This window comes from Trichechus manatus, unplaced genomic scaffold, assembly GCF_000243295.1.
Source record: "Trichechus manatus latirostris isolate Lorelei unplaced genomic scaffold, TriManLat1.0 scaffold00012, whole genome shotgun sequence".
In the NCBI taxonomy this organism is placed as follows: domain Eukaryota; kingdom Metazoa; phylum Chordata; class Mammalia; order Sirenia; family Trichechidae; genus Trichechus; species Trichechus manatus.
Genome location: NW_004443948.1, coordinates 30,945,601 through 30,963,157, shown reverse-complemented (window position 1 = coordinate 30,963,157; position 17,557 = coordinate 30,945,601). Strand labels below are relative to the sequence as shown.

The 17,557-nt window shown below is 42.7% G+C and overlaps 1 protein-coding gene across 4 annotated transcripts in view; it reads right to left on the bottom strand.

The window, feature by feature from the left end:
- The window catches only part of BACH1 (BTB domain and CNC homolog 1), a 78,542-nt gene that overhangs the window by 11,137 nt on the left and 49,848 nt on the right, over positions 1-17,557 (bottom strand). The window contains exons 5-6 of one of the 4 annotated variants that reach the window (XR_002823172.1): positions 9,020-9,125; positions 8,694-8,787 (exon numbers count right to left, since the gene is read on the bottom strand). The exons of 2 other annotated variants lie outside the window; for them this stretch is intronic. Coding sequence is in view for 1 of the 2 variants with exons in the window: in XM_023726668.1 (XP_023582436.1) it covers positions 9,076-9,125 (50 nt within the window). In the remaining variant the exon portion in view is untranslated. Of the gene's footprint in view, positions 1-8,693; positions 8,788-8,854; positions 9,126-17,557 lie in introns of those variants that run through there. One more of the 4 variants, XM_023726668.1, reaches the window with a different exon arrangement.

Sequence of the window (17,557 nt, the reverse complement as noted above, 5' to 3'; positions counted from 1 at the left end):
TTTTTGTGAAAATATGCATAGCCAAAGATACACCATTTCAAAAATTTCTAAATGCACAATTCAGTGACATTGACTACGCTCTTCCAATTGTGCTGTTATTCTCACTTAAGATGAAGGCTTACAGATCAAAATAGTTTCTCATTTAACAGGTACTACAAATGTTGCCCTATGACAATGGTTAACAATCTCACATCAACAATATCCTTACTCAACCTTGGGTTCCCTATCACTAGCTTCCTTGTCCCCTTCTGCCCTGAAGCCTTTATTATTATTTTGATTATCTAATAATTAGCATTGAATATATTCCCAAATCAATTATAATGTAATATGCAGTTGAAATATTGGTGTAATTCAGATCCAGATCCAGAATGGGGTATAGTTGGGTGCCTACCTCTATGGGACTTCAGGCCCAGCCACCAGAAGGAGTTTCATGTAATTCCACTTGCTTGAGAGCCCAGGCAGTGTAGACATCCTGCTAAGTCATATTAGGAAGCAAACTGGAGCTAGTAGCCCCAGGACAGAGACCAGTCAGAAGAGAAAGATTTGAGAACAGCGTCTCTTGCTCCTGGGCCAAGTGGCACGAGCAAAGTAGCATAAATGAGCAAAGGGTCACAGGGGCCTGGCATCTGCGTACCTAGCCTAAACACGCTCAAACTCAGATCTCAAAAACGCTGCACACCAAACAAAACTCATCGACGGGCAAGGTGGCCCAGACCCCCACCCAATCTGATATTAAGCCAGTAATGCACTGGTGTGGCCATACGGACTGATCAGTTTCCAATTCTATCATGGTAACTGTCTTAGTCATCTAGTGCTGCTCTAACACAAATACCACAAGTGGATGGCTTCAACAAAGAGAAACCTATTCTCTCACAGTCTAGTAGGCTACAAGTCCAAACTCAGGGCACCGGCTCCAGGGGAAGGCCTTCTCTCTCTGTCGGCTCCAGAGGAAGGTCCTTGTGATCCATCAGTCTTTCCTTGGTCTGGGAGCATCTCAGAGCAGGAACCTTAGGTCCAATGGACGCGCTCTGCTCCCAGCGCTGCTTTCTTGGTGGTGTGAGGTTCCCATGTCTCTCTGCTCGTGTCTCTCTTTTATATCTTAAAAAAGATTGGCTTAAGACACTGTCTAATCTTGTAGACCTCGTCAGTATAACTGCTGCTAATCCATCTTATTATATCATAGTGATAGCATTTATAACACATAGGGAAATCACATCAGATGATGAAATGGTTGACAATCATACAATACTGGGAATTGTGACCTAGCCAAGTTGACAGATATTTTTGGGGACACAATTCAATCCGTGACAGTACTCAAGACAACTGACTTGTAAATACACATTTTGGATATCACCCCCTCGAAGGCAAGAGAATTGGGGTGCCCCCCAAATGATGGTGGTCAAGAATAAATGATTTAGATGTAGTTTTGCAGGTATGTTCAGGTTTTCTTCCAGGCTAGGCCCTGGTAACTTGTACCAAGCTTTGTTTGAGTCAGAGCAGCATAAAAACCTGAAAGAAGGAACCAGAGAAAAACGTACTCCTGGTGAGAAGAAGGTGCTCGTTCCTTGATAAGTAAGAGCCACAAGAAAGTTTTGAATCTCAAAATCACACATTCATGATAGTCACCTGGGCAGGCTGGAAGGCGAATCATTGCCAGCTTTAGCTAAAACACAGTAAAATATTGTTAAAAAATTAAACTTAAAATATATACTTTTTTTTTTAAATTGTGCTTTAGGTGAAAGTTTACAGCTCAAGTTAATTTCTCATTCAAAAATTCATACCCATATTGTTTTGTGACATTAGTTGCAATCCCCGCAATGTGACAGCACCCTCCCCCTTTCCACCCTGGGTTCCCTGTGTCCATTCATCCATTTCCTGTCCCTTCCTGCCTTCTTGTCTTGCTTTTGGACAGGAGTTGACCATTCGATCTCATATATTTAATTGAATTAAGCACGTTTCTCACGTGTGTTATTTTTTGTTTTACAGGCCTGTCTAATCTTTGTTTGAAAAATAGGCTTCAGGAGTGGTTTCAGTTCTGAATTAGCAGAGTTTCCGGGGGCCATAGTCTTGGGAGTTCTTCCAGTCTCTGTCAGACCAGTAAGTCTGGTCTTTTTTCGTGAATTTGAATTCTGTTCTATATTTTTCTCCCATTCTGTCTGGAACTCTCCATTGTGATCCCTGTCAGGGAGGTCAGAGCATTAGGTGGTGGTAGCTGGGCACCATCTAGTTCTTCTGGTCTCAAGCTGGCGGAGTCTTTGGCTTATGTGGTCCTTTAGTCCTCTGGGCTAATATTTTCTGCCTTTGGTTTTCTTTATTCTCCTTTGCTCCGGATGGGATGGGATCAAATGTATCTTAGATGGCCGCTTGCAAGCTTTTAAGACCCCAGATGCTACTCACCAAAGTGAGACGTAGAATATTTTCTTTATGAACTGTTAGGCCAATTGACCTAGATGTCCCCCGAGACCATGGTCTCCAGATACTTGGTCCCTCAAAGTGCTTGGATGTGTCTAGGAAACTTTTATGCTTTTGCTTTGGTCCAGTTGTGCTGACTTCTCCTATATTGTGTGTTTTCCTTCCCTTCACTGAAGTTGATCCTTGTATACTATCTAGTTAGTGATTTCCCCTCCCCCTCTCTCCCCAATCTCATAACCATCAAAGAATGCTTTTTTCTGTGTGTAAACCTTTTATTGAGTTCTTATAATAGTAACCTATTGCCGTTGAGTCATTTCCGACTCATGGTAACCCTATAGGACAGAGTAGAACTGCACCATAGGGTTTCCAAGGAGAGGCTGGTGGATTCAAACTGCTGACCTTTTGGTTAGCAGCCATAGCTCTTAACCACTGTACCACCCGGGCTCCTTGTCTCATACAATACTTGTCCTTTTATGATTGATTTTTTTTTACTCAGCATATGCCTTCCAGATTCATCCATGTTGTGAGATGTTTTGGGGATTCATCACTGTTCTTTATTGTTGCACAGTATTCCATTGTGTGTATACACAGAAGCCATTTTTAACCCGTTTATATAACACCTGCTCAAGGACAAAGATGCCCAGAGAGAGGCAGGTAAGTAGTGCAAGAGCAGACCAAGCCTTCTGTCCACTCTATGTCCCGGGAGAAGCATGGCCAGCTGGGAGGAGGGGAGGAGACAGATTCCCATCTGTCTACTGGGTATGAATTCTACTGGGTATGAAATGGATACTTTAAACTTCGCTGTCCTTTTTTTTTTTTTTTTTTTAATACTCAGATGTAAACAAAAGTTTATGAAACTCTGTGGGCACAAGACAGAATTTTCTCCAAAGGTGCGTAAATATTTGCAGGGCTATAGCTGGAAAAGAAGGTCCTCCTTCAGAGAGAAATGTGTCCCTGTGGTCTGAGAAGCACCATGATAAACTCACAGCAGCTAGGAAGTGACCCCTGCAAAGGACGTAAACTCCAGGACATTGTTCCCTTGGACTTCAGAAAAGGAGAATCGCTAAGTAGGTAGGTTTAAATGATTTCCCTCATGATTTCCCCAGCCCTTTAATAAAATTTGGTACAGTTGTGTCTCAAGTTTGAAATTAGTGAGAGACTGGGCCATAAAGAGAGAAAAAAAACTTCCCGCTTACTCAGCCCCCCCCGCCCTATCCTCATCTCTCAGCTTTGCACAGGTGGTAGTATTGCACCAGGGTGGGGGTCCCGAGACCCTGGCCCAAACCAGAAAGGCAGTAACTAGGTACCTGCTGTGGCTCAGAAAAGACTGGGGAGGCAAAGGCAGCCCAGAGAATCAGTTGTCAAGTGGATTGTGCAAGAACAGATGTGCAAAAATTCCCCAATCTGCTCCCTGCCCCAGTAAATACGCTAGAGTGGTGCCTTTGGATTTCAAAGTTCTTGTACCAAGCCCTGCAGTAAAAAATACACTATACGTCATGACCCTATGCACACATACATGCATAACTGATAAAACAACATGTACTCACCATGTACAATACAGGAGCCCTGGTGGCGGAGTGGTTAAGCGCATGGCTGCTAACCAAAAGTTCAACGGTTCAAACCCACCAGGCGCGTCCTGGAAACTCTATGGACACAGTTCTACTCTGTCCTAGAGGATCGCTATGAATTGGAATCGACTCAACGGCAGTGGGTTTGGGTTTTTTTTTTTTAAATGTGCAATACAGGAGCCCTGGTGGCAGAGTGGTTAAGGGCATGGCTGCTAACCGAAAGGTCGGCCGTTGGAACCCACCAGCCGGTCCGTGGGAGAAAGATGTGGCAGTGGGCTTCTGTAAGGATTGTAGCCTTGGAAACCCCATGGGGGCAGTTCTACTCTGTCCTATAGGGTCGCTGTGAGTTGGGATCAACTCGACAGCGAAAGGGATGTGCTATTTTATATCCTGTTCTGTTCTTTTTTTTTTTTTTTTAATGCTGGTTAAAACTCACACAAATTGATTTCCGGACCCTCTTAGTCTATGAACCCTCATTAGAGGGAGATGACCCTTAAGGGGAGGGAAAGTTTCAATTGCACAAGCAGAGAAATCATTGTTTCCTCTCTCTGAAACACGTCTCCCCCGCCTCTCTTCACCATCTGACTGGAATCTCCTCTGGAGTTCATATCTCCCTGCTGGTTCTCTTGTCTAACCACCCTCAGTGCCTTTCTAGCTCTCCTCCGTTGTACATGGGTTGGACACTCTTGCCACTAACTCCATTAATTACTTCCCAAACCCCTCTATACTCAAAAAACCAGTTGCTGTCGAGGCGACTCCAACTCATGGAGACCTCATGTGTGTCAGAGTAGAACTGTGTTCCACAGAGTTTTCAATGGCTGATTTTTCAGAAGTAGATTGCCAGGGCTTTCTTCTGAAGTGCCTCTGGGTAGACTCAAACTGCCCATCTTTCAATTAGCAGCCAAGTGCGTTACTCGTTTATACCACCTGCGGATTCTTTCAATACCCAGCACAACTTGTCCCCAGGAGCTTCTTACCAGGCATGTCTGACTAATGATATAACAGGTAAAACCCATAGCCATCAAGTTGATTCTGACTCATAGCGACCCTATAGCACAGAGTAGAACTGCCCCATAGGGTTTCCAAGGAGCGGTTGGTGGATTTCAACTGCCAACCTTTTGGTTAACAGCCATAGCTCTTAACCACTGGGCCACCAGGGCTCCATAGCATTTATATAATGCAAGGATGTGTCAGTCACTGCTCTCAGCCCTATTACATCTCTGTATCTGCAGTCCTTATAACAACCCTGTAAGGTAGGTATCATCGTTAACATCACCTCACAAAATAAGGAGACTGAGAAAGGTTGAGTAAGAGCACATAGTTGTTAAGTAATAACCTGTGCTTTGAATACAGGTGTTCTTGGGAAACTTACAGGCCACAGGGAAGCGTGGATGTATAGGATAAGTGTGACCATCCAATGGGAGGGGGGCAATTTATGAGACACAGAGCGTTGGTGGGTCCTATGCAGCGCCTCTTCAGGACTTTATGCTCCTAAAAGAATAACCGCTCTTGTAGACCAAGGCGTTCAAACTGAAGGACATCCTGCTCTCTCACAAAGACATACATCTGTTCACTGAGGCTTTCCCATTGACCACTGGGCTCCCTGTGGACCCAGATGAATGAGAGACCTTCCGGAGGCCCTTGTTTCTAGATATGAGGACACGGGGAGACTGGAGGGCATCTGGCACTCCTGCCTGTTGCTCTGTCTAGACAAAAGGGAATGCTAATAAACAATAAATACCTGTAAATAAATCCTGCCCAAAGCTTTCAATCACGATACATACTTTGTCAGCTAAATCTTGAAATAATTTTATCCTCACAAAACTAGGAAGGAAGATATACATTGTGATAGTATATGGATTTGTGAACAACCTTCTCCTACCACTTCCCTAGTTTCCAGAGTCGAAGGTCTTGGATCAGCTGTAGTATTGCCCAGGAAAAAAGGGCAGGCCTCCCAAAGATAGCATTCTCATGGGTCCTGGGGACTGGTCCTCATCTTTTCTAGTTTAATGAGAGTAGAGTCACCTCTCAGGCACACAAATCATGAACAGATAGCATTTATAACGGATGATATTCTTTTCCACTCAGAGCCTCCAGGGGGCACCATTCACATAGAATTGAATATGAATGGTAGATACAAGGATTACACAAAGGGATGGTCTGGAAAAACAGTCATGCTTGAGACCGTCCTTACAGATACCAGATACATGAGAACTTGAGAAATCAAACTAAATTAATCCAATTAATGTTCAAACAATTGCTTGGTGTCCAGGGAATCAGGAAGAAAGGTAGAAACTGACCCTTAGTTCTCCCTCCCAGATGGAGAGTGTCGGATACATTTTCTGCCCCATTTCTGAATGGTTCTATTCTAATCGTCCACCTATGATAGACATATTCTCTTTATACACGCTAGTTTTATCATTAGTCAGGGCTTAGTCTCAACCACTCTATCTAAGATGATTTTGCAGATATCTGATCTCAGTCCCGTAAGGCTGATTTTCACATCAAACTCATCTCTCTAACTTCCCCTGAATGCAGTGGTTTTCAAAGTATGATCCCTGAACCAGCAGCCTCAGCATCACCTGGGAACTTGCTAGAAATGCAAATTCTTGGAACCCAATAACCCAGACCTACTGAATCAAAAATCTAGGCATGGGGCCAGCAATCTGTGTTTTTATAAGCCTTCTAGGTAATTCCAATGCATGCTAAAGTTTGAGAACCAGTGCCTTAAGACAGTGTCCGGCCCAGGTGACATACTAAAAACAACCATGAACTTTTTAAAACTACAGGTGTCCTGGCTCCACTCCCAGAGCCCTGGGGGCAGTGGAAAGAACTTTGGAATTAAATGGGCCTGGATTCAAATGCTAGTTTTATCACTCACCAGCTGTGTGCCTTGTTGTAACTCCATTTTCTCAACTGTATAGCAAGGGTAGGAGCCCTGGTGGCGCTCTGGTTAAGAGCTCAGCTGCTAACCAAAAGGTGGACAGTTCGAATCCACCAGCCAGCTCCTTAGAAACCCTATGGGGCAGTTCTACTCTGTCTTATAGGGTCACTATGAGTTGGAATTACTCGACGGCAGTGGGTTTGGGTTTTGTTTTTTTATAGCAAGGGTAGTAGGAGCCGCCTTCTAGAAGTGTGTTGGAGATGAGGTGCAGAGACTGACACATTGTAAGTCCTCTTTCCTGGTCTCCCCTACAACTGGCATCTCATTTGTTCCTCACGTGAGGATGTAGCTCCCTTTCCTCAGAACCACAAGATGAGTAAGAGTTGCTAGAAGCTGCTTTCTGAAGTTTCTCAAGTAGCCTACCATCTTCACAGCAGTTACTGAGGTTTTGCCACGAATCGAGGTCTCACAGAGCTATTGATGAGTAGGGGCATTCGTATGAAGCAACACTCACCAATCAAGAGCATTATAACTGTTAAAGTAGCTCTTATGAGCCAGATCAGATTCCTGCTGAGAACAGCCAAGTAAAGAATTAAAATGGTTGCCTAGAAAATTTAGAGGCAGCTCCCCAAGTTACCTGCCACACACAGGTTTGCTTTTCTTTAATTATCTGGGTAATTGCTTCGGTTCCTCTACTTGCCTTTCTACCCAGGGTCACCTGCCAGATGAGTGAGAGATGAAGATGTTTATGGGGCCGCCTGTCGAGTAGAGCTTCAGGCTCCCCATCCAGTGGCAGTAACCCTTCTGCTGTCAGTGGGGTGTTCCTCTCAACTCCCCCTCTGTCGGAAATTAATGAGGCCCTTCTAATTAACCTGGATCTCTGCTCTTGTGGAATTGGGTGGATTAAGCTAGTGGAAATTATCAGCCTAAAATCAAATCCTTTCATTTAAAAACATAATACTCAGATTGGCTTCCTAATACACAAATTTGGGGAAGTGTTAAGACAGAAACTTTCTGGTTTTTGTCAAGGGTCCAGTAGTTTCCTCAAATATGGTTTCTGATAATTATGTACAAATCACACTAAAGTTCATCAAACACACTCTCTGAATTCGTTTGAGGGCAGTGCTGACCAGACAGCTATCACTAGACTCTCTGATGGGAAAAAATTAGACGTAGAAGTTGATATTGGGGCTAGTGAGAGAGTTAACAAATACATCATCTATATGGAGGAAAAGAGATTTGAGAGGAGTATAAATATACTTCTTGAAGGCTTGGAGGTCTTCACAGCCTGCAAAACCAAAACCAAACGAATCGCCATCGAGTCTACTCACTGTTACAGAGTAGAACTGTGCTCCATAGGGTTTTCAAGGCTGTGACCTTTCAGAAGCAGACCACCAGGCCTTTCTTCCGAGGCACCTCTGGGTGAGTTCAAACCACCCACCTTTTGGTTAGTAGTTGGATGCTTAACCACCCAGGGACTCCTTTCAGTCTACAAAAGCAAAAAACCAAACTCGTTGCCATCAAGTCGATGCTGACTCATAGCGACCCTGTAGGACAGAGTAGAACTGCCCCACAGGCTTTCCAAGGAGCCGCGGGTGGATTCGAACCGCCGACCTTTGGGTTAGCAGCCGAGCGGTCTACAGATACTCAATAATACGGATCGACTCCCCCTAGTGGACGGAAGCAGGAGGTTCATTCTTCCATAGTCTACTTTCTTTGTATTTGTGAAAAATCCCATTGAGTAAGTCAGGGTAGGCCGTGTTAGGCTGCAGTATCAAATGCCCAAAGCTTCAGTGGCTTATAACCACAGAGGTTTCCCTCTTGCTCACCTGACATATCAAGTGGAAGTCAGCTGTGGCTGTGCGCCCCCTCCTCATCTTCATTCCAGGACCCAGGGTGATGGAGCAGCCTACAATACCAGCCCTGGGGATGAGGGAAGAGAAACGTGGAGAGCTGTGCAGCAGGTCTTAATGTTTCTGCCCAGAAATGCCACGTCATGTCTCCTGCCCACACTTCACCGGTCACAACAAGTCAAAGAGCCTCTCCTGAGCTCAACAGAGTAGGAGTGTCAACTCCTTCCACAGCAAAAGGAGGAGGAAAGAAAATATCTAGCAAATAAATACAATCCACCGTAACAATGGAATTCACAAATTACCTCTCCTTTTCCACTGCTCAGGGACTTCCCCTCAGAACACCACTTCTTATCACTTCTCATGCAGGCCAGGCTCTTGCTGTATCCAATGAAGAGTTACAGCCCCTCCCTGAATATCCAAAACAAAAAAAAAACAAACCCACTGCTCTTGAGTCGATTCCTGACTCATAGTGACCTTATGGGACAGAGCAGAACTGCCCCATAGGATTTTCAAGGGTCGGCTAGTGGATTCGAACTGCCAACCTTTTGGTTAGCAACCCAACTCTTAACTACTGCACCACCAGGGCTCCAAAACTACCACATGACCCAGCAATTCCACTCCTAGGTATATACCTAAAAGACTTGAAAGCAGAAACTCTAACAGAATTAAATGTTCATTGCAGCACTATCCACAATAGCCAAAAAGTGAAAATAACTTAAATGCCTGTCAACAGATGAATGGATAAACCAAATGTGGTACATACATAGAGTGGAATATTATTCAGCCAGTAGGAGAAACAAAGTCTTGATACATGATACAATATGGATGGAGCTTGAAGACACCATGCTCAGTGAAATAAGTCAATCACAAAAGCACAGATATTGTATGACCTCTCCCATATAAAAAGACAAGAAAAAGCAAGTGTATAGAGACCAAAGTGTATTAGTGATTACCAAGGGCAGGAGGGAGAGGGAAAAGGGGGATTAACGGTGATGGAAAAATCAATTGATTAAGGGTAGCGATGGGCAACCAATGATTGCAACTGCTGTCAGTAAGTTGTACACCTGTAAAAAGTTGAACTGGCAAAAGTTGTGTTATAGATATATTTTCAATAACAACAGAGAAGGAGAGTGAGGAATAGGAAGAGGATATGGAATACATGGCTAATTGCCTCCATGAACAACTGCCTCCTTTGCCATGAGCCCAGAAGAACTGGATGGTGCCCAGCTACCATTAATGAACACTTTGATCAAAGATTCTATAGACGAGTCCTGATCCAAAGGGGGAAAATGCAAACAGAATTTAAAATTCTCATGGACTCCAGACTTTCTGAAGCCACGGGTGCTGGATGAATCCCTGAAACTACTGCCCTGAAATATTGTTTAAATTGAAACCAAAGATATTCCCCGAAGTCATCTTAAAACAGAACAATAGTTTAGCACAACTAGTAACCAAGGTCTGCCTTGAGCATTGTGCTCTTTTAACAACTATCTATATGAGATCAAAGTAACAACAGAAACTCAAAAGATGGGATAGTAAACTCAGAGGGCAGTGAGTTTATGTTAACAGAGGAGAAACAAGTCAGAAGAGGAGGTTGAGAATGGCTGCACAACTCAAAGAACGTGATCAATGTCACTAAATGGTACATAGAGAAATGGCTGAATTGTATGTTTTGCTGTGTATATTCTCAAAAACCACAAAACAAAATTTTAAAAAATACCACACAGGAAAAAAAAAGAACATTTTAAATTGTATATGTGACTCAAATTTGTGGCCCTCTGGACGGTACAGTTAACGTGCTCAGCTGATAACTGAAAGGTTGGAAGTTTGAGTCTCCTCAGAGGTACCTTAGAAGAAAGGCCTGGCAATCTACTTTTGAAAAATCAACCACTGAAAATCCTACGGAGCACAGTTCTACTCTGACACACATGGGTTTGCCTGAGTCGGGGTTGACTCAATGGCAACTGGCTCTGTATTTTTATATTTTTACTGGCCAGCACTGATGTAGGCCTAGAAATTCACCAGGACCCTGACACCCTGTTGCCTTGTGTGGAGTGTTTCTGAACTTTTCACATTTTTTGCCGACAATAACAGCAAAATAAGCATACAACTGACTAAAAATGTGGCCTACAGTAGACGGTAAATATCAAACTTCATGCTCATGCAAACTACTCTAAACATTAAGTAAGTTTTTATCTAACTTAAGGAGCAGACATGTTTGATAGATAAGGACCACATGTCTTCCGTTTTATTACTAAGGAGCAAACTGGAACCTTATCACCTTGTAAGGGTGACTTCTGCGGAAGGTAGTCACTTTTTCTCTTACCTGCGTGAGAGAAATGAGGCTCCCTAGCGAGGGTGATTTTATTAATAATTGCATCAGCATGGTACCGGCCATTATTAAAGATGGTTTACCAGTGAAATGCTGCATATGCTTCCAGCAGATAAATCATGGGTTACATAGTGAAGTCCCATAAATGTAGATGGATTGCACTTTATTAAATGCACTGGGTTATAAATACTCTGACCTTGTTTATAAGAAGCTGGTTCGCTCACGTAATGAAGACATTAATTTGCCATCCAGCTTGGACTGATTACTCATTAGCTCTTCTCTCTCCTGACCAGCAGCTCTGACTTACAAACCCAGCCCGTTTATTGGATAGTAAGTAGTGGTGTGCTGCCATCTATAGACGGAAAGAAAAAAGGAGAGTTTGCAGCAGGTTCTGACAAAGCCATGACTATAGAAAAAAGTTACAGTGGAAAAAAAAGAGAGGGAGCTAGAGTAACATACATTCCAAGGTATACCACTATGGACCTTTTCCCCATGTTAAAATCACTGTTAAGACCTTGATTAATTTACAAGCAAAATAAAGCCTAGAGAAGGCAATCCACATGATATATCACAGCTTCAAAGCCTTCACCCAGGTATTCTTGGTTGGGCAGGAGCAATAAAGTCTCATACGATACAAGAGCTACAATAATCATTTCCCAAGTAAGCCCTTGCCTGCATTTTCCCAGAATCGCCCTCAGGAATGTTTTTCACTATTCAATCCTTCACTCTACTCCAGGACAACACCATCAGCAACCTTCAACAGACAGTTTTTGAAATTCTCCCGTTACAGGTATTGTCCTAGGTATCTGAGGTACAGCATTTGTTGTTGTTGTTAGGTGACATCCAGTCGGCTCCGACCCATAGCAACCCTATGTACCACAGGACGAAACACTGCCCAGTCCTGCACCATCCTCACAATCGTTGCTATGCTTGAGCCCATCACTGCAGCCACTGTGTCAATCCATCTCGTTGAGGGTCCTCCTCTTTTTCACTGACTCTCTACTTTACCAAGCATGATGTCCTTCTCCAGGGACTGATCCCTTCTGACAACATGTCCAAAGTATGTAAGACGTAGTCTCACCATCCTTGCTTCTAAGGAGCATTCTGGTTGTACTTCTTCCAAGTACAGCATGGACCAAACAGATCTGCCCTTGAGATGCTCACATTCTAGTGAAGTGAGACGAACAATAAATACTACCAGTACCAGCGGCCGTCAAGTCAATCCTGACTCATGGTGACCCCATGTGTGTCAGAGTAGAACTGTGCTCCACAGAGTTATCAATGACTGGTTTTTGGGAAGCAGATTGCCATGCTTTTCTTCCGAGGTGCTTGGGGATGGACTCGAACAATCAACCTTCCAGTTAGCAGCTTAGTGTGTTAGCCATTTGCACCACCCAAGAACTCCTAATAAACACTAGAAAAAATAAGTAAGACAACTCTACAGTATGTTAGCAGGCAACAGGTGTTATGGAAAGAGAAAACGGAGATCAGGAGGTGAGAGATTGGGTAGAGTAGAGGTAGGATGCAGTCTTCAGTAGCGTGGTCCAGGTAGCCTGCTTGAGAGGGTGACATCTGGGCAGATGTCACCTTGAGTGAGTGAGGGATCTCTGCAAGAAGAGCATGTGGGAAGCTGGAACAGCCATGCAAAGGTCCCACGGTGCGACAGTGCCTGCCATGTTGAGAAAGAGGGGGCTAGTGGACATGTGGCAAGGAGGAGGAGAGGGCACCCATTGTGAAAGGTCTCGCAGTCCACCACTAGGATTTCAGCTTTTAGTTCAGTGAAATGTAACTTGTGGCTTTTAGATTTCAGACTGACATATTTCTGAACCTCTCTCTCTCTCTCTTTTCTTTTATATCATGTTAATACTCTTTTTCTGGTGTTGTTGCAAAAGTCATGTGTACTCATGAAAGCAATTTTTTCTTTTATTGTGATAAAAGATATCTAACAAAACATTTGCCCTTTCAACCCTTTTTATGTGTACAATTTAGTGACATTAATTATGTTCACTAGGTTATGCACTTGTTCGAACAGAACAAGGGGATACTGCATGGTTTAAAATCAAGAAAAGCGTGCGCCAAGATTGTATCCTTTTACCATAACTATTCAATCTGTATGCTGAGCAAATAATCCAAGAAGCTGGACTATACGAAGAAGAACAGGGCATCAGGACTGAAGGAAGACTCATTAACAACCTTCAATATGCAGATGACACAACCCTGCTTGCTGAAAGCAAAGAGGATGTGAAGCACTTACTGATGAAGATCAAAGACCACAGCCTTCAGTATGGATTACACCTTAACATAAAGAAAACAAAACTCCTAAAAACTGGACCAATAAGCAACATCATGATAAACAGAGAAAAGTTTGAAGTTGTCAAGGACTTTGTTTTACCTGGATCCACAATCAATGCCCATGGAAGCAGCAGTCAGGAAATCAAACAATGCATTGCATTGGGCTAATCTGCTGCAAAAGACCTCTGTGAAGTGTTAAAAAGCAAAGAAGTCACACTGAGAACTGAGGTGCACCTGACCCAAGCCAAGGTGTTTTCAATCACCTCATACGCGCGTGAAAGCTGGACAATGAATAAGGAAGACCGAAGAAGAATTGATGCCTTTGAATCATGGTGTTAGTGAAGAATATTGAATATGCCATGGACTGCCAGAAGAACAGACAAATTTGTCTTGGAAGAACGACAGCCTGAATGCTCCTTAGAAGCAAGGACGGTGAGACTTAATCTCACTTGCTTTGGACATGTTATTAGGAGGGACCAGTCCCTGGAGAAGGACATCATGCTGGGTAAGGTAGAGGGTCAGAGAAAAAGAGGAAGACCCTCAACGAGATGGATTGACACAGTGGCTGGAAAAATGGGCTCAGATATAGCAACGATTGGGAGGATGGTGCAGGACTGGGCAGTGTTTTTGTTCTGTTGTACATAGGGTCACTATGAATCAGAAACTAACTCAATGGCACCTAACAACAACAGGTTATGCAACCATCACCAATATCCATTTCCAAATTTTTTTCATCACCCTTAAGAGCAACTCAATACCCTTACTCAATAACTCCCCATTTCTCCCTCCCAGCAGCCCCTGGAAACCACTAACAAATATTGGCCTCTATGCATTTGCCTATTCTAGATATTTCATATTAGCAGGGTCATACAGTATCTGTCTTTCTGTGTCAGGCTTATTTCACTCAGCGTGATTTTTCAAGGTTCATCCATGTCGCAGCATGGATCAGAACTTCGTTTCTCTTTATAGCTGAATAATATTCCATTGTATGTATATACCACGTTTTTTTATTCATTCATCTGTTGATGGACACTTGGGTTTTGGCTATTGTGGGTAATGGTGCAATGAACACTGATGTACAAGTATCTGTCTGAGTCCCTGCTCAAGGAGTAGAATAGCTAGGAGTGGAATTGCTGGGTCATATGGTAATTCTATGTTTAACTTTTTGAGGAACCACCAAACTGTTTTCCACAGCAGCTGCAACATTTTACAATCCCACCAGCAATGGATAAGGGCTCCAATTTGTTATTTTCTGTTTTTCTAATAGTCATCCTGTGCAGAGCTGAAGTGTTACCTCATTGCGGTTTTGATTTGGTGACAAGCAAAAAAGTGCTTAAAAGCTAGATCTGCTAACCAAAAGCTTGGCAGTTCAGATCCACCAGCCGCTCCTTGGAAACCCTATGGGGCAGTTCTACCCTGTCCTATAGGGTCACTATGAGTCGGAATCAACTCAACAGCAACAGGTTTTTTTTGGAATGACTAATGATGAGTATCTTCTCATGTACTTACGGGCCAGTTGTATATCTCCTTTGGTGAAATGTCTATTCAAGTCCTATGCCCTTTTTTTTTTTTTTTTTTAAGTTGGGTTGTTTTTTTGTTGTTGAATTGTAGGAGTTCTTTACGTATCCTGAATATTAAATCCTTACCAGATCTATGGTTCCCAAATATTTTCTCCTATTCTGTAGATTTTCTCTTGACTTTGTTGATACAGTCCTTTAATGCACAAATGTTTTTAATTTGATGAAGTTCGATTTATCTACTTGGCCCTTTGTTGTTCATGCTTTTGGTATCGTATCTAAGAATCCATTGTAAAAAGCAACCAAAAAAAAACCTAGGTCCCAAAGTATTATTCCTATGTTTGGTTCTAAAAGTTTTATGGCTTCAGGTCTTACTTTTGAACTTTACATTTGTTTTAAGTTCTTACATTTGTTCTTTACATTAAATGGTTGTTGATCCATTTTAAGTTAATTTTCATATATGGTGTGAGGTAGGATCCAGCTTCATTCTTTTGCATGTGGAGATCCAGTTGTCCCAGCAACAAAAGCAAATTTAGTAAACAAAATAATAGAGAGAAGCGGGGGGAAAAATCCATTGCAGACACTACCCAAACACAACTGTTCACCTTCAATGGACTTCTTTTCAATATTTTTTTATTCACAGATTTTAGCTGTAGTCACACCAATTTTTTTTATTCACAGAGATTATAACTGTGATCATACTAAAGTATCCTGCTTTTACATTTGAAATTTTATCATGAGTATTTCTCATGTTATTTCAAGCTTATCATAAACATTAGCTGAATAAAAATCTTAGAGAAGGATATAAAATATCCACCTTTTGAGGTTATTATGAGGAATAAGTGAAAAAAATTCATAAAAGGGCTGAGCGTAGTGTTTAAAAAAAAAAAAAAATCAAACCCATTGCCATCGAGTCAATTTCGAGTCATAGTAACCCTGTAGGACAGAGTAGAAGTGCCCCATAGGGTATCCAAGGAGTGGCTGGTAGATTCAAACTGCCAATCTGTTGGTTTGCAGCCGAGCTCTTAACCACTGCGCCACCAGTGGTTAAGTCCTCAACAAATCTAAGCTTTGAGTAGATGTATAGTAATTTACTTTTCCCTATTTCTAAATATGTACTCTGGTAAATAATGCTATGATGAACATTTTTGTACAAAAAGGAATTTTTAGTACTATTCCTCAGGATGGGGTCCCAAGAGAAATTTTACTGCATCAAAGGCAATATAAAATTACAAATTGATTTCCCAAAGCATGAAACTCATTTTAAATCTTACCCTCCATGTGTGAGAATGCCAATTTTACTACTTTTCATTTTTTATACATTTTCTAATTTTATAGATAATTTTTATCTATTGTTCTACCTTCCATAAAACCCATTGCCATTGAGTAGATTCCAACTCATAGCGACCCTACAGGACAGAGTAGAACAGCCTCATAGGGTTTCCAAGGAGCTGCTGGTGGATTCGAACCGCCAATCTTTTGGTTAGCAGCCAAACTCTTAACCACTTTGCCACCAGGGCCCCACTGTTCTACTTAGCATTTTTAAATTTTTGATGAGATGACAAAAATAATGTAACACTTAAATACTGTATGTGCCATGGATATTCTAAGAGCTTTCCATTTATAAACTCTGATACTTAAGATAAGTGTGTTAGTTAGGTGCTGTCATTATTATTGTTGTTGTTATTACTATTCCCATTTTACAGCTGAGGAAAGCTGAGATGTAGAGAGATTAGGTAATTTGCCCAGAGATACACAGGTAATAAGTGGAGGAGCCACAATTTTCACCTATGCAGTCTGCCTCCAAAGTCCCTGAGCTTCTTGCTAAATATTCTGGTTTTCTCTTTAGTAAACTGCCTCTTCATGGCTGCTGCTCATTCATCTTTGTGGTTTGGTGTTCTTTTTATTGAATTGCATCAAATGTTTATATAAGAAAGATCTTAGCACTTTAGCTGTTGTTTGAGACACTATGCTTTCTACTTTAAATCTTGGTCCCAAATTACTTTTCATGTTTACATTTCATGGCATCATCTGAAAGCATCCTTCCTTCCTGCCTCCATCCATGGAGGGAAGGGCAGAAGCCCCGACGTGACCACAGTAGGAGAGTCCGCCTTCTCCCGCCGTGTCCAGGGTAGAGCGCCAGCCCTCTCCCTGGTCCAGTTACTCCAGCAGATAAGCACAGGAAAAGGAGAAGTGAGAAGCCACACAGAGCTCTTAGTGGTAGGGCTGGCCTGCTCTCCCACAAATTCTAAGGGCTGTGGCGGCTGCAGGAGAGACAGGAGGATAAAGAGGATTACACTGATCCCAACAGCTCTTATAAGAGGAAATAAAGGTGGTCCCTGAAAACTGGTCTCCTTGTCTTCTTATTTTTCTTAGGTGCTTTTCCATCTCTTTCTCTAATGTATCCCTGGTACCCGGAACAGTGCCTGGAATCTTCTGGGGCTTAATAGATTTTTACTGAGGGAACGAACAAGATGCCTTCTAGATGGGGCAGATCCTTCTCCACGAAACGTCCTTCTGTCTGCTGAGTCCTTGCGACTTCTTGTGCTTGACGATGTCTAGCATTGACCCTGCGGGTTGCTACGGGAGAGAGCTGAACTGTTGTACATATTCCAAAGAGAAGAATGCGGAGTCCCTGGGGGCAATCGGGGAGCTGGAGGGAAAAAGGGCCAGTGGGATGACGTGGGGCTGAGACGCAA